Source organism: Pelodiscus sinensis, chromosome 2 (assembly GCF_052426305.1).
Source record: "Pelodiscus sinensis isolate ZL-2025 chromosome 2, ASM5242630v1, whole genome shotgun sequence".
Taxonomy (NCBI): Eukaryota; Metazoa; Chordata; order Testudines; family Trionychidae; genus Pelodiscus; species Pelodiscus sinensis.
The window spans coordinates 229,674,478-229,695,605 of record NC_143053.1 but is presented as its reverse complement, the minus strand read 5'-3'; the positions used below and the strand labels follow the sequence as shown (position 1 = coordinate 229,695,605).

General features: G+C 43.6%; 1 protein-coding gene across 10 annotated transcripts in view; it reads left to right on the top strand.

The window, feature by feature from the left end:
• The window catches only part of MPP7 (MAGUK p55 scaffold protein 7), a 303,055-nt gene that overhangs the window by 249,062 nt on the left and 32,865 nt on the right, over positions 1-21,128 (top strand). For all 10 annotated transcript variants that reach the window (XM_075922585.2, XM_075922584.2, XM_075922583.2 and 7 more), the window contains one exon: positions 13,205-13,375. In XM_075922585.2, coding sequence (XP_075778700.2) covers positions 13,205-13,375 — 171 coding nt within the window. The remainder of the gene's footprint in view (positions 1-13,204; positions 13,376-21,128) is intronic.

Here is a 21,128-nt window from a genome sequence, read left to right as displayed (position 1 = left end):
GCACCATTGAAAAGAACCCTTTTCTATTGATGTATTTGGAGGCACTGTGATCGGGGACCAGGATGGGGATGTGGGTGCTATCAATGTCTCCCCTGCAGTTGGTAAAGTCAGTGACGATGGGAGTTCACCTTCCCCAGAGTGATGACCCTCCACAGCAGGATGGTGTTGCAGTTTAAGACAAGAAGCAATGGGCTTAAATTGCAGCAAAGGAGATTTAGGTTAGACATTAAGAAACTCTTTCTGTTAGGGTGGTTCAACACTGGAGTAAATTGCCAAGGGAGGTTGTGGAATCTCCAACATTGGAGATATTTAAGAGCAGGTTGGATAGTGCTTGGTCTTGTCATGAGGGCAGGGGACTGGACTCGATGACCTCTCGCGGTTCCTTCCAATTCTAGTAGTCTATGATTCTATGATACCCTTGACCACCTATACAATCATAGAAACATAAAATCCCAGGGTTCTGTTGTGGGGTGACCTACTCTAGGAGGTCCCTTGAGCTTAGACCCCCTTAACGGCTTACCCACTGGGGTCCCTACATACATCCCCCCTGAGGGCATAATATGGTCCCACAGCCAAAGACTACACACAGGCCCTAATATTCGGGTTACTACAGCCTGGTGGCCAGAGTCCATTCCTCAATCCCCTCCTACTAGGGGTAATACAGCCAAGAGGCTAAAGTCCACATATGGGCCTTTATAGCTGGATTACTATGGTCTTGAGGCCTAGTTTACAGGCTTAAAGGCACAGTTTGCTACCTCAAGCCAGCTATAGGAGGGTAGGGGAACCTGGGCCCTCTCACTCCACTGGGTCCCAGCAGGCAGTGGCTGGAGCCGCTGCCTCACTCAGCAGGGAATGCTGTCACAACACGCTCAGCATTCCAGGGAAACTCCCCACCCAGGGTCCAGCGGATGTCCTTCCTGTTGTCTCCCTGCAATCCAATGGCCCTGCAGGTAGCACCTCCCAGCCTGGCTGCCACTGAAAGGTCTAATCATTCTTTCTTCAGGACTACTCCAGCATCTCCTTCCCCTTCAGTGGTCAGGCCTGACTGAGCCGCCCCAGGGCCTTTTATAATTTGGTTCCACTGGGAGCATGCCCAGCAGGGCTGTGGGGGAGGGGCTCTTTCAGCCAGCAGGGCCCAGTTCACTCCATGCTCTTCAATGCAGGGTTGATATACCCCATCACAGGTTGGAAAAGACCTCAGGAGGTCACCAAGTCCAATCCTCTTCCCAAACAAGGACCAACCCCAAGTAAACCATCCCAGCCAGGATTTTGTCAAGCAGGGACTAAAAAACCTCTAAGGGTATAGATTCCACCACCTCCCTAGATAACTGATTCCAGTGCTTCACCACCCTTTCAGTAAAATAGTTAAACCTCATGAGTATGGCCCGACTGGATTTTCCCATGCCAAATTGGTTCCCCACAGAACGGTAGCTGTCTGGCATGGTGAGCTTCCAGAGGATGATGGCAACGCACTTCTGCAGGGGGGTGGCAGGTCGCAGATGGGTGTCCTTTCAACTAAGGGCAGGGGCGAGCCACTTGCAGAACTCCAGGAAGGTGGCCTTTCGCATGCGGTATTTCTGGAGCCACTGCTGGATGTCCCACTGCTTCATGACGATGCAATCCCACCAGTCGGAACTGATCTCCCACCGCCAGAAGAGGTGTTCTACAGTGTGCAGAGGATGCATGGAAATTTGGTGCATCATGAATGTCAGGGCCTGGGTGAAGGGGTCCCCTGGTCTGGGCTGCTTGTTGTGGTCCTGAAGCATCACGTGGGCAGTATGAATGAAGTGTGCCATGAGGCACAGCATGAGGCCCAACAGCCTGGCACTGCTTTGCAGCAGCTCCATGGTGTGAGTGCTATGGCATCAACAAGGGCAACCAGAGCACGCAGCATGAGTTTGGTGTCCTATGAGGGGGTAGGCAGTGGAGAAGTGGCGTTTCAGACTCAGCTTTAGAGAGGAGCCCCTTTCATCACAAATCTCAGCTAGCCTCAGGAAGCAACTACAAGAAGTGACTATTCTCCTGATGCCCTCCACAGAGTGCTTCCGGGGACTTTAAATGCAATTCAGGCTTCAGTGAGTGTGGATGTGCTATTTCAATACAATTTTGTGCTATTTCAATGGTGCCTTGTAGCGTGTACGTGCTATTTCGAAATAATTATTTTGGGAGTTATTTCAAAATAACTTATTTCAAAATAATTTCCCCAGTGTGCCCATGCCCTTAAAGACTAACAAAAAATCTCTAAGGTGCCACAGAACTACTTGCTTTTATAGTTTGAGGGATAGCTGTGGTAGTCTGTGTCTTTACTTATTTTAATATTTGTTGTATTGTGATATAGGTACTGTCTTAAGTATCTAATATACAGTATTTTTCTCTTGTTAGACAACATTTCAAGAGCAGTTAGTGCTTTTGGTGATGAAGACTTTTTTTCCTACATGAAATTTCAGCTCTTGACTTTTGGCTGGCAAATCTTCCCCAACAAAGCAAAGTAGACAGCTATCTTCAGGAGTTCTTCTTCGAGATGCCCCGTGGGTGCTCCACTCTAGGTGTCGGGTCCCGACCCGGCGCCGCGGCTCGGAGACTTTTCAGAGCTGTGCTCTGCCGGCTCGCACATGCGTACTTCCCCAGGATAGCGTTCGCACCTTTGATCAGCCATGCGCGGGCCGGCAACCATCAGTTCCTCTCAACCGCCTCAGGTTGCAGTCGGAGCTCCCTGAACTCTTTCTTCAGTGATGTTTTTAGATAGTTTTCTATCTGTAAATAGTTAAAGTTGTGTTAGTCGTGTTCCTGTTACTTGTTGTTCTGTTCAAAAAAAAAAGAGAGAAGTTTTTCTCTCAAAACCGTTTTTCTTTGAGAAGCGCTTCAGCAAAGCGCTAAAGTGGTGAAAATGACTACCCACAACGGGGGATTACCCAGGCATTCAGTTTCTCTAACTGTGCTGACAATGCCTGGATCAACTGGCTTTAAAAAATGCTCCGTGTGCCGTGAAGCCATGCCAACGGCTGACGGCCATGACACTTGTATCAGATGCCTGGGGGAAGCTCATGTCCCCGAAAAGTGCACCCATTGTCGCAAGCTAACCTCAAGAGCCCGGAGGGAGCGGGAGATGAAGACAAGGATGTTAATGTTCGGCAAGGCATTGCAGCCTGACCTGATCCCTCCTGCAGCCACAAAACCTCCGAGCATAAGAGAAGAGCGGCTTCTCCGGGACTGGCTGTCTCCAAAACATCAAAGCCGTCCCTAACGCGCTCTTTCCCTGCAGCAGCCACAACATCGGCAGGGACTTCCAAGGTGTCCTGACAACTTGCTGGGGGCTGGCATGAGAGAGCCCCCACCGCCCAGAGTGAGAGCGGATTCGGGGCCGACATCGGGAGCGGTGCCGCAGCTGGCCAGCAAGTCTGCACCGGCTTCAGCTGCGCGCTCCCTGAAATTGACAGAGGCACCGGTGCCACAATTGACCAGCCGCTCGGCACCAGCTTCAGCGGCACCTGCTGTAACGGCGCCTGCCTCACCGGCCCCGATGATGGTAATGGCACCGTCCCCTCTGGCACCGGTATCCGAGGCAGAACATTTCAATGCCTCAGACTCGGTACCGTTGTTAACCCCGGCACCGGGAGTTCTACCAGCACCGGCATCAGCACAGCAACAGCTGATTTCCCCGGCACCGCTTCAGTTCCACTCTGTGCCTGCCTCCCCTGTGGCTGTGGGGATGGATGAGGCTTCAAGACCTAGGAAGTCATTGTCAAAGACCCATTATAGGGGCAGGTCTTTTTCTCCAGCTGTTTCACCAGGAAGGCATGGTCGCTGTCGTGACTATAATGTTTCTCCTTCATGGATCACGTACAGCCGGCGTAATTATAGGGATGTATTTAGAAGCACGTCGGTCCCGTTCACGATCTCGTTCACCCTCCCGATTTTCAAGGTACAGGTCTGTTAGACGCTTTCTGTGTTGCGTCTATTATATCCAGCATGGTAGTGCACACTCCTCTCGACACTCCTCCCTGTCGTGTTCTGAGCGGTATTATGAGAGCTATCATAGATCGTATGACGATCGTCCCCAGCGTGACCATACACCATCATCGCATAGGGGATCTTCCTGCATCTGCCAACCACCAACAGCAGAATACTTACCTCACCGATCACAACACCTAGACTCACCTTCTCCAGCTAAGAGTCCAATGATTCAGCTAGACCAATCCGAACCGGAAGAGGGACAGTTGTCTGAAGCAGAAGACCCTAAACCAGAAACTTCTCCAGCAGACTGCTCCTCGTCTTCCCTGGATGAGGTGATATGCCCAGGTGACATCTCCCCACCGGATGATCTGAAACACTTTCAGGATCTCTTCAAACAAGTGGCAGGCACGGAGGAAATACAGCTGGCAGATGTTCCAGTTAAAAGGCATCGTCTCTTGAAAAATCTCCGCCCACAACAACGTGCAAAGGTCGCGTTACCGATTGATGCCGCGATCATGAATGTGGCGGATGAGATATGGCAAACCCCAACATCAGTTACACCTACGAGTAAAAAGGCCGACAGAAAATATTTTGTACCGGTGAAAGGATTGGACTGTTTATTCAGTCACCCCCAGCCTAACTCGTTGGTAGTAGACACAGCGCAACGTAGGAGTAAGGCGCCATAGTACAGAAATACGCTTCTGGACAAGGACAATAAAAAATTAAATATTTTTGGTAGGAAAGTCTACTCCTCAGCCACACTGCTACTACGCATTGCAAACTATTCGGCCCATCTATCGAACCATAATTTCGATAATTATTCAAAACTAGCAGAGTTACTGCACCATCTCCCAGACAACAAGAAGCCACTCCTGAAAGCAATAGTACAAGAAGGGTACGCATCATGTAGCACTGCATTACAGATTGCCATTGATGTGGCTGACACAGCGGCTTGAGCCACTGCTACAGGTATCGCCATGAGGAGATCATCATGGCTTTCGTCAGCAGGGGTTCCAAGGGAGATGCAAAACAAGGTTGAGGCTCTACCGTTTGACAAGCTTAAGCTCTTTGCGGCAAACACCAATGAAGTCCTTCACTCGGGAAAAGACTCAAGCACCACTATATGTACACTTGGGATGTACACACCTTCCTTCAAACGTAGACGTTATTTCCCTTACCAACGGAGATACGATTTAAATTTTTCTAGACAACAAGCACGTCCCTTCGACAACCAGCGTCCTAGGCAACGCCCTCAGCGCAAGCAGCCACAACAGAGCCGTTCGACCAATCAGTCATCGACTAAGCAGCAGATTTGACTTGCTTGTCGAGGATGCAAGCCAACTGCCCATAATCAACACGGAAAACTAAACTCTTCATCTTTTTCTCCATCGCCTACGATCATCGTGGTCTGACATCACCACGGACAGAAGGGTGCTAGAGGTAGTACAGTCCAGCCTCTCCATCGCCTTTCTCTCTATTCTCCCTACCACTCCCCCTACCCCGTCCCTCTTCAGGGACCCCTCTCACGAGCAACTGCTGAAGCAAGAAGTTCAACGTTTGCTCACCATCGGGGCGATAGAGAAAGTTCCCAAACAGTTCTGGGGAAAAGGATTTTATTCCTGATATTTTCTCACACCAAAGAAGTCGGGAGGCTGGAGACCCATTCTAGACCTTCGAAAGCTAACCCGGCACCTTCGAAAGCATCATTTCAAGATGGTAACCTTATCAACTATTATTCGGTCGTTGAACAAAAGGGATTGGTTTGCAGTCCTTGACTTGCAGGACGCCTATTTCCACGTAGAGATTCACATGGCTCTCAGGCGTTTTCTTCGCTTCCAATTAGGGGACGAGCCGTATCAGTACACAGGGCTCTACCATTTGGACTAGCGTGTGCTCCCAGAGTTTTCACCAAAACATTAGCAGAGGTCGTGGCCCACCTGCGCAGACTGGGGGTGACAATATTCCCCTATTTAGACGATCGTCTCCTCAGGGGTACGACGTATATGGAAATGTGCCATATGGTTCGGACAGTATCCGATGAATTTGCTGCTCTGGGCCTTCTCAGAAACGTAAAGAAGTCGTCACTAGCTCATCCCAAAACCTCATTTTCATAGGTGCACGACTTGATTCAACCATGGCGCGAGCATATTTACCAACAGAACTTTTTATGGTACACACTGTGGTGCATGCTCCAACAATTCCCACACACTTCTGTCTATAGCTGTTGGGGCATATGACAGCTGCCACCATCATAGTGCGCAACGCAAGGTTACGATTTCGTTGCCTCCAGCACTGGTTAGCCACGGTTTACATTCCGGTGAAACACAGTGTCCACAGGCCGATAGTGGTGCCTCAGTATGTCCGGGAGTCCCTACAGTGGTGGGCCAACCCGGCCAATCTTCTCACGGGCCGTTTCATCGCCCGCAACCTACAACACAAATAACCACAGATGCCTCCCTGATGGGTTGGGGAGCTCACATGGGCAATCTCACAGTCCAGGAATGCTGGTTGACACAAGAAATGCTACTGCATATCAATGTGCTCGAGTTGAGAGCGGTGCAGCTTGCTTGCAAGCATTTCCAGTTGCACATTCAGAATACAATGACCAGGATTCTAACGGACAATGTGGCGACCATGTTTATATCAACAAACAAGGAGGTGCCCGATCCCGTTCTCTTTGCACAGAGAGCATCCGTTTATGGAATTGGTGTATCACCAACAACACTGTTCTAACAGCTTCGTATCTTCCAGGTATCGACAACTTAATAGCAGACACTCTCAGCAGGCGTTTTCCACATGACCACGAGTGGCAGGTTCGCATGGACGTGGTGACTCGTATCTTTGCTCGATGGGGATTTCCGGCGATAGATTTATTCGTGACAGAACTCAATTCGAAATTTCCCACCTGTTGTTCAAGAGCCGGAATAGGACGTCACTCACTGGGGGACGCCTTTCTTCTCCACTGGGGGAGGTCATTACTCTATGCCTTTCCCCCAGTAGTCTTAATTTCCAGGGTTCTCGAAAAAATCAACACAGACAAAGCCTGGGTGATCCTCCTAGCCCCGGCATGGGCTCATCAGCCTTGGTTCTCAGTGCTCCACCAGATGTCAGTGAGAGCGCCATATCCTCTGCTTTCTCTTCCGAATTTATTGACCTAGGGCAACGGATCTCTCAGTCATCCGAGACCCGAAGGTCTGCACCTCACAGCATGGATGCTTGTTGGTTTACTGACTCCGAGCAATCCTGTTCTCAGCGAGTCAAGCAAGTGTTGATGCATAGTAGAAAACCGTCTAAGCGAACTGCTTATACGGCTAAATGGTCCAAATTCCAAGCATGGTGTGCGGATAACAATGTAGACCCTTGTTTCGCAACCCTACCTTATATATTGGAATACCTCTTGCAGCTGCATGACAACGGCCTGGCAGTTGCATCTCTACGAGTACTCTTGGTGGCAATTAATGCATTCCATCATAAGGATGGGGATGTTTCCTTGTTTGCTCACCCTACTACAAAAAGATTTCTGAAGGGGCTCTCAAATCTCCATCCCCTGCAGAGGCCTCCTCCGCCCTTATGGAATTTGTATCTAGTCCTAGAAACTTTGACTCGTCCTCCCTTTGAGCCCTTGGCTACAGTGACATTACACTTACTTACTATCAAACTTCTATTCCTCCTAGCCCTCACTTCGGCTGAGATAGCAGCTTTTATGGCCTCACCTCCCTATACAGTTTTTTCTAAAGACTCAGTGACATTGAGGACCTATCCGGTGTTTATCCCCAAGGTTTCTTCTGAATTCCACATAAATGAGCCCGTAGTTTTACCATGTTTCTTTCCAAAACCCCATACCTCAACGCAAGTAGTGCAGTTGCATACGTTGGATGTGAGAAGATCCTTAGCGTTTTACATTGACAGAATGAGAGGTTTTAGGAAAACAGACCATTTGCTGGTATCATTAGCGCGCCATTCAAAAGGACAGCCTCTAACTTCTCAGCGTATTTCAAAACTGATAGTTTCATGTATATCTATGTGCCACTCACTACGAGGGAAGCCTCTCCCTTCTCTTCCCAGGGCTCATTCAACATGGGCAGTTGCTACAACTACGGCCTTTCTGAGTGGAGTGTCCTTTCGTGACATTTGCAGAGCGGCAACATGGTCTTCTAATGTGACTTTTATGAAGCACTATGCTATAGTCGATCAGTTTGCTTCAGACTCTTCTGTGGCTACAGCAGTACTTAATCGTGCTGGTAGTCTTGATTCCAGAGTGCTCTAAATCTGTTCTGGATACTGCTCCAGAGTCACCTAGAGTGGAGCACCCATGGGGCCACTCAAAGAAGAAAAAGAAGTTACTCACCCTGTGAAGTAACGATTGTTCTTTGAGATGTGCCCCGTGGGTGCTCCACGACCCGCCCTTCCTCCCCACTCCGGAATTGTTCTTTATTTTTTCTTCCAGATGAGTGGGTGAGAGGAACTGACGGTTGCCGGCTCGCGCACGGCTGATGAAAGGTGCGAACGCTATCCTGGGGAAGCATGCATGCGTGAGCTGGCGGAGCCCGGCTATGAAAAGCCTCCGAGCTGCGGCGCCGGGACGGGACCCGACACCTAGAGTGGAGCACCCACGGGGCACATCTTGATGAACAATCGTTACTTCACAGGGTGAGTAACTTCTTTTTCTTGAAAAGAAAGATTTGAAAACACTTTCAGTTGTCATCTTGTTCAAAGTCAGAAAGTCATCTTTTTGTGTTTCCTGCCCTCTATATTTTTTCATAACTAGTTAAATGGTTCTAAATATACAAACACTGAAGGTTTTAAAATTACCTTAAGGCTCTTAAATCTCAACTGGTAAGATTGCCAGCTGTTTCTTTTTGAAGAAGACATTTTTACTATATTCTTTTATTCTGTCACCTATCCTTAGGTATCTAGATGAATATATTACCTACTAAATGCAATCATAGTTGAATAGCAGTAATTTACTAAAGATACCTCATAAAACTTCTTTTGAAGGATATTAAAAAGTGAATATGCATGTGTGGGAAGTGTAATTGGAGATATGTGGGGGGATATGTTTCCAGAAATTCAGTAGCATCAACAATAAAAATAATTTGTATAAATTTATTGAGTGCATTGCCATTTCTCCTTTTTCTTTTCTGCACATTTGCCTTGGTGATTGACTGATTTAAATCAGTCTGGCTTTAATACAGGTTGAACCTCTCTAATCCGGCATCCTTGGGACCTGCTAGTTCCAGACAAGAGGAGGTCAATATTGTCTGGCAACATTACCAACACTTTCACTGCTTACTGGGATGTTAGAGGACTTTTAAGGTAAATCAGAACTAAATAACAGCACAGAACTCTGAGAGCTAGAACTGGTGGCTATAAACAAACTTTTATGGGACCACGAGAAATTTGGCTACATCCATGAAAAGTGGACATCTGGCTAACTATAGTCATTCTGGACAATGAATGTTTCTGAACTAGAGAGGTTCAACTTGTAATCTGTTTTAACCATGTTTTAAATCAGCAAGTAGCACACCTTGATTTGTATTTATATTTTAGTTAATTACCTAATGAAAGGTTGAGTCTCATTAGATAGTAATCATTAAAATGTTGATTTGCAACTAACTATAGCTTTTGCTCTAAATTTGGGACTGCTTTTGTTAACCAGGATAACTATATAAATAAATGAAGCTTCAGGAGATAGCCGAGTTAGTCTGTACAGGATAAACTTAAAAAAACCAACATTTTGTTAGTCTTTAAAGTGCTACTAGGCTATTTCTTGTTTTTTTTAAGTCTATATAAATAAATGTGTTTTGAAGCAGTCACATATGTATTTATTCATAATAATAAATTTTACATTTTTAATTGTTACAAAAATGGTGAATGATGCTTTTATATACTAGCTTAATTGTGTGTTCATGATTTGTGTCAAGATGTATTTGGATGAAAATTGGATTTCAGTTAAAAGTCACAAAAATAGCATTTTAAAATAGATTTTTATTAAATAAAACTACCTTAAATGTGCTGAATACAGATGGAAAATATAAGTTCATCAAAACATGTTTTGCATTTCAAATTGACAGGTTTATTAAACAAAAGAAGTGTCTATAGTTAGTGAATTAAATTTATTGTTTAGGAACTCCATGTCTTTCAAGATTTTAGTACTAGTAGAGCTGATCATATCTCACCTCATCTTTATTCATAGATTTTTTTTTTAAATTCCCAATCAGTTTCTCACTTTTGAATTAACTAGACATTGAACTGAAATAGCTGAATAAATTTAAATGAAGAAAATAATCTTTGTGAACTTTCAGAAAAGGATAATCCTGTCAAAAGCTGGATTTTAAAGCACTTAAAATAGTTTGATTTACTTTAAAGTTTTGTCAGCAAACATGTTCCAGTTTTCACCCAAAAGATTAGCAATGATTGGACAACAAATATAGTGATCATTGATGTAAATGAGGTAGAATCTGAGACTTAAATAAGGAAAGAACATGTTAGATATCTCCAGGATGACAGATTCTAATGAATTATGTCCTAGAATATTTAAGCAGTTGGCTGAAGAGGTCTCTAAGCATTAGCAATGTCTTTGAGAATTCTATGGAAGATAGGAAAGATCCTAGAGGACTAGAAAAGGCTAAATAGAGAACTTGTCTATAAAAGGGGGAATAAGGACAACCCAGAAAGTTACCAATCAGTCAGCTTAACTTCAATACCAGGAAAGACAAGGGAAAAATAATCAAACAACTTTTAAGCATCTAAAAATAATATGGTGATAAATAACAGTCAACATGGAATTGTTAAAATGAATTCATGTCAAACCATCCTCATATCCTTCCTTGACAGGGTAACAAGCCTTTTGGATAGGGGGAACCAGTAGCTGTGATATATCCTAACTTCAGTAAGGCTTTTGATACTGTCTCACATGACCTTCTGATAAACAAACTAGGAAAATATAGTCAAGGACACACCTACTATAAGGTGGGTGCACAACTGCATGAAAAACCATACTGAAGGTAGTAATCAGTGGTTCATACTCAAGCTGGAAAGCCGTATCTACTTGGGTCCTGAAGGGAAGGATTGCAAGAGCTTTGGCAAACAGGATTAGAATTCAAAATGATCTTGATATACTGGAGAAATGGTCTGAAATAAATTCAATAAGGATGAATGTGAAGTGGTACCTTTAGGAAGGAGAATGGAATTGCAGAAATATAAAATGGGAAAAGACTCATTAGTAAGAACTGCAGAAAAGGGTCCAGAGATTATATGCTAAATATGAGTAAAAAACAATAGTGCTGCAAAAAAAGGCAAACATCATTATGGGATATATATTAGCAGGAGTGTAAACAAGGTATGACGTATTTCTTCCACTCTATTCAGCATAGATAAGGTTTCAGCAGAAATATTGTGTCTGATACTGGGCACCACACTTCAGGAAAGATGTGGATAAATAAAAGAAAAATCTAAAGGAGGGCAATCAAAATGATTAAAAATCAAGAAAACATAAACCTATGAGAAAATATTGAAAGCATATGATTCCTTATTCTGGAGAAGAAGGGAAGATTAAAGAGCACTATGGTAACCATGTTCAAGTATGTAAAATGTTATAGCAATGAAGGTCATACATTGTTCTCCATATTCACTGAGGATAAAACAAGAAGTAATGATCTTAAATTGTAGCAAGAGAGATTTAGGTAAGATATTAGGAAAAACTTGCTAACTGTCAAAGTAGTTAAACATTGGAACAGATTACCTAGAGAGATTGTGGAACCTCTTGTCATTGGAATTTTTAAGAACAGGTTAACACGAACATCTGTCAAGGGTGGTCTTGATAACACTTAGTCCTGCCTCAGTACAGAGGACTCAACTAGATGACCTGCCTAGGTCCTTTCCAGTTTTATATTTCTATGATTTCCTGTACTGCTTGAACATTATATTTTCTGTTTCTCTCGTGTGTGTGTGTGTGGGAGGGGCGGGGAGGGAGCACAAACTTTACTGAGTATTGCACTTCAAATCAACAGAGCAGCTTGGGTATTAAGCCCCATGGTCTCAATCCTGAAAAAGAGTTATGTCAATAGCGAGCACATACGTCAGCTATGCAGGGTGGCCCAAGTGAGATAGTATTTGTTGGATTCATCCTTTCATTGGTAACTATTAATATTAGAGATAAAAAGTAATATGGTTACTTATATGCCTATAAATAATACTTTTTAAAACTTAACATACAGTAAAATTACAGAGGTCAACTAAAAGTTAGGTTAAAAAAGCCTTTTGTTGTACTTTTAATGTTGTGTATTAAGTGCCAAGTTAAATATATATAGCAGACCTCATCAATATCTAGCTGGTCTATGTGCCACTAGAGGGAGACAGAGCACAACACCAACCTTAGGCTCCAGACTTCCCATATCTGAGGAAGCATGTCCTGATCTTCAGAGACTTCCCAGTTGATATCCTGAATGAGCTCCCACTTGTAAATGCCAACAGTGAGTGGAATCAAACATGCAATCTCTGAAGCTGAGTACATGAACCTCTACTGCATGAGTTAAAAACCACATAGTTGTTAGCTAAGGCTCTGATAGACTCATCAATCTTAGTTGGGATAAGTGCCTTGAGAGGTACAGAGTGCCACGCCAAACAGGCATGAGTTATGTTTGCAGATGCGGTTTTAAAATTTTTTGGTTAAGATAGAGCAGCATTGAGCCAAGGTCATAATATTGTTGAAGACAATGATTGTATTAACTTTTTCACCTCTGCCCTGACTCCCCTGCCCCGAGCCACTCCTCACCTCCAACCCTGACTCTTGCACCCCCCCCCCACATTCCCAGCCTCCTGCCATGAGCCCCTTACATCCCCAACCCCCTTCCCTGACTCCTATACCCCCCACACCTCCAGCCCCATGCTCTGGAGTATTTGAGCAATGCCAGGTAAAGTCTTCTAGTTTAATATATTGGGAAGATCATATTTGAATTTGAAATGGCTACAGTTTTGTAGTTTAGGACTTAAATGTAAATTACCTCCAAATTGTTATTGTCTGTGAATCTCTTCTAGATCATAAGGACCTGGTTTCTCAAAAAAATGCATTTGAAATTACATGTCTACTTTGTGTGTGCAACTAATTTAATTGCTCATGGAAATAGCCAGTTTGGTGTTTCTTAAGAAGTCCTTGACCTTCCCTCTTTGCTGCCTGGGAATTAATCTTTTGTGAAATTTTCAGATATTACATCTCTTAGTTAAAAAAAAAACCTTACTGTTTTTGCAGCTGGTTTTAGGAGAAGCTTTCGTCTTAGCAGAAAAGATAGAAAGACAAATAAATCAATGTACGAATGCAAGAAGAGTGATCAGTATGATACAGCAGATGTCCCAACATATGAAGAAGTTGCACCATATCAACGACAGCTTAATGAAAAATACAGGCTTGTAGTTTTAGTTGGTAAGTTTAAAATTCAACTTTCTTAGCTCTCAAACTGTAAATGTTTATAATCTAGAATATTATGTTGCTGTGTTTGCTCATCATTTCTCATCTTCTTTGGTAGTTTGAGTTTTGGAAATACCATCAGCCCACTAATCTAAACATTTAGATAAGCAATAATGTTCCCTTGATCTTTGTTCTTTAAAATTGTATGTGTCTGCAACTTTACCAACAGAATATAGCATACTAAGAAATTTCCTGCACATTGCATTCTTTGTGTGAAGAACGCCAGTAAAGAATGCTTCTCAATATAAGGGTCCTCTTACTATCGTATCACTCAGATCTCATGTCCCACTTGCTCCCAGTCTAGGATTAGAATAAGATATTATCACAATATTCCCTATTACCACAGGGTTCTCCTATAGAGAACATCAATTAAGTGTCTTGGCCATTCATCCCCACTTTGCTGAACAAGGCTTTCATTAGACTAAAGTGCAAATGTATGTCAGTGTTCCACAGGAATGCTGGATTCTCTGTATCTCCCTAAGCTGTAAACTTGTCCTTCTAGAAAGGGGAAGAAGCATTTCCATAATCAGTGTCTGGGATGTTGTAAAACAGAAACTTATTGTTGAGTGCATTTAAATAAGTACCTGTACTAATGGCCTGATCCTTGGAGATTTGCTAGACTGCCTTTTGGTAAGCTGTCAGATCAGAATGGGCTGCATTTTATAGAAGTTCTCTTTTCCTTATTGAACCCATTCTGATCATCATAAAGAGATTATTCACTTGTTCCTAAAATTGAACCCAGATAATTGTATTTCACTTCTAATAAACAGGTAATAAGGCTTGGCCTTTTGGCACCTGGAATTATTACTGCCAATTGTACATAATTCACATGCTAGGCCAGTGACTTGGTTTGTAAAATTCAGATATTTGATCAGTAATTGCAACTGTTGCAGGGCTAACTTGCATATCTCATGGGCTGATTGAACTGCTGAGATGGATTTCTTGACCAGGGAGCAAGACATGGTAATCTCTGTGTTGAGTTGAGTACTGAAGAGTTGCTTAGCCTTTTTGCTATTGCATGGAATGCATGCTTTTGCCAAACTCTGTTTTCTAGTAATTAAAAAAAAATGATAGTAGACAAGTTTCCCATATCACTTTCCATTCCAGAAAGGATTTCAATTTCACAAATGTTAAACTTTATGCAGAGAAACATTCTTAAAAGTATTTCTGGAAAGAAAAGTCTAATGATTCCAAAACAGCAAGAAGCATGAAAGGAAGTTGAGCATTGACTTAATGTTGCATTTTGTCAGAAAGACCCATTTATTGACGGTCCTAACTGTAATGACATTGGAATCAAAGGAATGGCAGTCTGAGCATAAACCAGGATCAGTAGAATCACTGATTTCTTGACCAGGGAGCCCTGTATACAAGCACTACTAAACCTGCCAGTATTCACCAGGTGCTTTCTTCTGAATCAGTCCCTGAAAAGAATGTACCCCTAAAATCATCCTTACCCAGGCAAATAATACAATCAGGACTTGTCCATATTTCAAAAGTATTGTATTTACTGATCACTCAGAAATGTGTTGAGATCTTCAAACCTCAAATTGTTACAATATGTACATCTGCAAATGTAAAAATTGCTGTTAGATTATTTTTCTATATTGTAAAAACCTCAAGGTTTGTTATGTTTTCTGAGGGTCTTGGCCTATACTCCCAGAAAGATTTTATTTGTATAGAGAACAAAACTTTACAGAAAACTTGTGTCTACAGTGTAAAAGATTGGACAGTATTCAGCAAAGAGCCCAATCCTGAAAATCTCACTCATGGGATTAGTTCCACTGAAGTCAGCTGGTATTTTTGTATTTCTTTATAGAAGCATACATTCACTAAATGTTTCCCCGAGAAGTCATGGGACTACTTGCTTGAGTAATGGTTGCAATAACAGGCCTATATATTTTAGTTATCCTGTTTTCAATAAAGAAGTTTGGGGATTTACATAACCCTCTGACTATGGCAAACAAATTCCACTGAGTTTTTGATGTTGGCACAAATATAACAATGCAGTATTACAAACACTCAGGAGAATTATTTAATATTTTGCCATGATTTTGGAAAAGTCCTACTTCAAATGTAATGTAAAAGTAAAAAATGGTTTGTGTTTAGTTGTTTTGTTCAGTGGCAGTACTAGTGAAATTCCTTACCTTACATGGAAGTATGAGGATACGTATTTAATCAGGTTTTTTATACTCTGTGAACAGAGAGCAATTTGTGCATCAGGTAAAAAAGACATTTAGCTTTAAGACTATGATCCTGTAACTGTTTGTTTCACAAACTGTTTATGTCCCATCTACTCCTACTTAGGTATTATACTTCTTGCATTGTACAAAAGAGGTATTTTAATACTCTGGTAAAGCTGATAAGAATATCAATCATTGGTGCCATTAACTTGACATATGTATTTGTAATCCTTGCTCTCTGGTCACTGCTGATTATAATCCATGGATGACCCTGTAGCCTCAGGCCTCCTAAGGGTCAGGCAAGAGTACCCTGGCACTTGTCCCAAGTCACTCATCATGCCTGGGGAAATGAGGTCATGTTGGGAGCACAGCATGATGGAAGAAAGATACTTATGAGGTTGTGGGGGAAGATTTTAGTGTGTGGGAAACAGATGAATACCTTTCAGAGTACACATGGGTCCATGTGAACTTCTTATGATCTGTGGGGAAAAGATTAGATGCTTGGAGAAGCATCTTAACTGGGTACTTTGAAACTCCCCTACAAATTTCTAAGAATGTACCAGTGTTTGAGAACATATTCCAGTGTTTGGTTAAACACTAGAATAAGTTGCTTAGGGAGTTTGTGGAATCTCCATCTCTGGAGATATTTAAGACCAGGTTAGATAGACATTGATCAGCGATGGTCTAGAGATGGTACTGGGTTCTGCCGTCAGGGCAGGGGACTGGACTCGAGCCCCTTTCAGTTCTAGTGTTCTATGATTGGATGATTCTGCCTCAGTCCAGACCTAATTCAGTTCCAGTCTTTTCTTGTCCCAAAAATCTCATTATTCTTCTTCGAGTGGTGTCCCCATGTCAGGTTGTCCTGGCACCGCAGATCGGTGTTTTCTTGAGCAGTGGTCAGCCAGACTGCACATGCGTAGCATGCGTCTTGCACTGTTTGTGTTCTTTTGATCTCTCTCATGGTTTGGCTCCCGCCAGTTCCTTCTTTGACCTCATGGTCGCAGACAGAGCGAGCTTTCTCTTCCTCAGGCAAATCCTGTCAGGAATAGAATAGATAGTTGTTTGGTCTTTGTAGTTAGTTACAATTCTTATCGTTCTAGTTATTATAGTTAGTTTTTATTACTTTAAAATAAAGTTAATTAGCTTTAGTCTGTTGTACAATTAGCCATGCCGGGCTCTCCCAGTTTTAAGAAGTGCGGCAGCTTTGGATGGTCATGCCAAGTGTATCAAGTGTCTCAGCAAGGCTCATGTGCCTCAGAAATGTGTCCACTGTGCCAAGTTGCTGGTTAGGGCACATAAGGACAGGGAGATGAGATTTAAAATGTTTTTATTCGACAAGGCGCTTCAGCCGCCGGAGCATTCTCATACGGTTTCCACTCTGCAATGTCCTTGGGTGGTGAAAAGAAAGACCATTTTTCCACAGTCGGCTCCAGCTTGGAAAAGAGCTTTGCAAGGTCAGTCTTTACCTTCAGCATGAGTGAATGTCAGTGATAAGCCCGGCACGTCAGGCTCAGTGGCACCCAAATATAAGTCGATTTCAGAGCCAAAATCATGACAAAAACCTACAATGGTGCCATCAACAGTCGTAAATCCGCCAGTTAGCACTGCCAGCAACTGAACCGGTTACAACGGTACCAACAACATCGGCATCTTCCATGTCAGAACCATCAGCAACCATACCAACGACCTCGGCCACACATGTGCCAACAACCTTGGCACCGACCAGCATGGTACCAACCAGCTCGGCACATACAATGGCATGGGCATCTTCAGCACCATATGTCTCATCCAGCTCTCCGGTGCCAAAGAAAGCACCCCGCAAATCCTCTTCAGTGAGATCAACGAGCCCAGAACTGCTAACATTCTCACCAGCACCGTCTTCCATACCATTTTCTCCATATTCTCCTCAACTACGACGGATGACAGAGGTCTCATCCCACGTGAACAAGCTAGGCACCATGCACCCTAAGTATCGTTCATCACCATCCCCTTATACAAGATATCTACCTCACTCTCCTCCTCCTTCTTCGAGAGCATCACCAAGGTCATCCTGTTCCCCACACCTACATCATCAGACGTACTAGAGGAGCAGTATGTCATCTCATCATGTTTCACCAGTGCGATTTTATCTCAGACAACACAGTCCAACATACTACAGGTATTATTCTTGGCATGATTCAACTCATCATCACTATCATCACTGAATATGGCTATCCTTGCTGTCACAGTCACCCGAATTCCCGTGCTCCCTCAGTTTCCCTGCAACCTTCACATAGTCAAGCAGTAGCAATGTCACCACCTAATGCTCCCTCTACAGCTCATCAGTTGGAACTGGACGAAGGTCAACTCTCTGAGGTAGAAGAACACCCACCAGACATATTACCGACCAATTAGTCATCATCATCCCCTGACAAAGCAGTCATACCTGGTGACCAGTCTCCTCCTGAAGACCTGAAACAATTTCAGGAGTTTCTCAAAAGGGTGGCTGCATCTCAAGACATTACATTAACTGAGGTACCTGAGAAACAGCACAGGCTCCTCAAAAATCTCCAGTCCTCACAACTGGGAAAAGTTGCAATCCTAATAGATGACACTATGATGGAAGCTGCCAATGAGAGATGGCAGACTCCAGCTTCAGCACTTCCAGCTAACAGAAGAGCCGACAAAAGATATTTTGTCCCTCCAAAGGGAGCTGATTTCTTATTTTTCCTCCCTCAACCAAATTCTTTAGTCGTCGACACTACTCAACACAAGGCCAAATTACCACAATACAAAAACACGACAGATAAAGTTAATAAATGTATGGACCTGTTTGGGAGAGAACTTTATTCTTCAGCCACCTTACTCCTGCATATAGTAAACTATATGGTGTTGCTCTCCAATCACAACTTTGATAACTACATGAAGTTGACCTCTCAGAATTCCCGCCAAACTCCAAAAGACCCATATTAAAATCCATAGTTCAGGAGAGCTATGCCTTCTCCAGAACAGCACTCCAAATAGCCCTTGACATTGTTGACACAGAAGCCAGAGCTACTGCGACATCAGTAGTTATGAGGAGAGCCTCCTGGTTACAATCTGCGGGGGGTCCCTCGTGAACTACAGTTGAAGGTGGAAGATCTTCCTTTTGCGAAACAAAAATTATTTGCTGAAAAGACGGATGACGTGCTGCATTCCAGCAAAGACTCTAGAACAACATTACGCACACTTAGGGTGGATACTCCCCGATTCCACCTTAAACGATACTCTCCATATCAAAAGCAGTGGGAGTTCTCCTACTCCAGGTGCCAACAATGCACTTTTGATCAATCAAGGAGCAAGCAAAGCAACGCCCGCAGAGGAAATTTCACAGGGTGCTCATAATACCAGCAACCAGGGGAACAAGCAGCAGGTTTGACCTGTTGGTCGCATGTCTGCAAAATCTCCCCATCTCGCATGAAACATCACATCCTGCCCTGGCCTTTCACCACTGTCTGAGGCCTTTGTCATCGCTGGTCTGCCATCACATCGGACCGTTGGGTCCTTGAAATAATATCACAGTACACCATCTCCTTTACCTCACTTCCTCCCACCTTCCCACCCTCCCCATCCCTTTTCAGGGACCCCTCTTCATGAAGACCTATTAAAACAGGAGGTACACCGACTGCTCAGCCTAGGAGCAGTTGAAATAGTACCAGAGGACTTCAGAGGCAAGGGGTTTTACTCCCATTACTTTCTCGCACCAAAAAAGACAGGAGGATGGTGGCCTATTTTGGATCTCCGCAAATTGAATCAGTATCAACGATTCAAAATGGTTACCCTATCTTAAATAATCCCAGCATTAGAGAAGGAAGACCAGTTTGCAGCTCTCAACCTTCAGGATGCCTATTTTCACATAACTATTCACCCCGCACACAGACGATTCCTACATTTGGTGGTGGGCACAGATCACTATCGATATCGAGTACTACCATTCGGCCTTTCATCTGTACCCAGAGTGTTTTCAAAGACATTAGCCATTGTCGCAGCGTACCTTTGCAGAAAATTCGTGATTATTTTTCTGTACCTCGACGATTGCTTGGTAAAAGGCCTATCAGAAGTAGACACACAGCAAATGGTGGTAATAACCAGGCAAACATCAAACTTTTTTTGGGTCTTATACTCAATGCACAAAAGTCAATGCTACGACCTACACAAACTCTAGAATTCATAGGTGCCATAGGTGTATCTGCAAGAGCATACTTTCCTATGCAAAGATTCCAAGCAATCCAAGAACTAGTTACTACTGTTACTCTCAGCCCTACAGTTCCCGTACTCACCTGTCTCCAACTTATGGGTCACATGGCTGCTACAACCTATGTGGTCGACCATGCTCATTTACATCTTTGATGTCTTCAGCACTGGCTTGTGACAGTATATGCCCATCACAAGAGAAAAGTGCACAGACTGGTCTCCCCTCCACCTCACGTCTTAAAGTCTCTTCTATGGTGGACCAATCCCTGCAATCTTCTAGCCAGGTGTACCATTTCATTGAGATCAACCATCTGTACATATAACTACCAACGCGTCCCTCATTGGATGGGGAGCCCACATGAATGCCATGTCAATACAATGACGATGGACCACACAAGAGACTACTTTACATATTTTATTAGAACTTAGAGCTGTGTTCAATGCATGCATGCATTTTGTTATACACATTCAAGGCAAAAAAGTCAGAATATTGACGGACAACATATCAACGATATACTACATAAATCATTAAGAGGTGCTCATTCTCATGCTTTATGCACAGAGGCGGTCCGATTATGGAACTGGTACATACAGAACAAAATCATCCTCGAAGTGTCATGCTTACTAGGAGTAAACAATATAACAGCAGACAACCTCAGCAGACACTTTGCCCCGGAGCATGAATGGGAGCTGTACCCTTGGGTTCTCCGATCCATCTTCCAATGATGGAGTCCACTGGAAATCGACCTATTCACTTCCTACATAAACAAGAAGTGTTGCCATTACTGCTCCTGAGCAGGCATTGGACCAGGATCTCTAGGAGACGCCTTTCTTCTAAGTTGGAAGGGCCCCCTCTTATATGCGTTTCCCCCATCCCACTCCTTCCGAAGGTGTAGGAGAAGATTGCCAGAAACAGAGCGACAGTTATTCTCATAGCACCATTTGGGCACAACAGAAATGGTTTCCTTGTCTGTATCTGATGTCTCTTCAGACTCCCTACTACCTTCCAATTCGCTCTGATCTTTTAACTCAGAACAGAGGAACCTTACTCCACCTGTAGCCACATCTTCTCTTCCTAACAGCATGGTTCATTGTTGGTTCCACTAGGCAGAACTACAGTGCTCTGACCAAGTAAAACTGGTACTTTTGCACAGCAGAAAACAATCTACCTGAAACACTTACCTTCAAAAGTGGCCTAGGTTCCTTTCTTGGGGTTTGTCTACACTACCACCCTAGTTCGAACTAGGGTGGTTAATGTAGTCATACGAACTTGCAAATGAAGCCCGGGATTTGAATTTCCCGGGCTTCATTTGCAT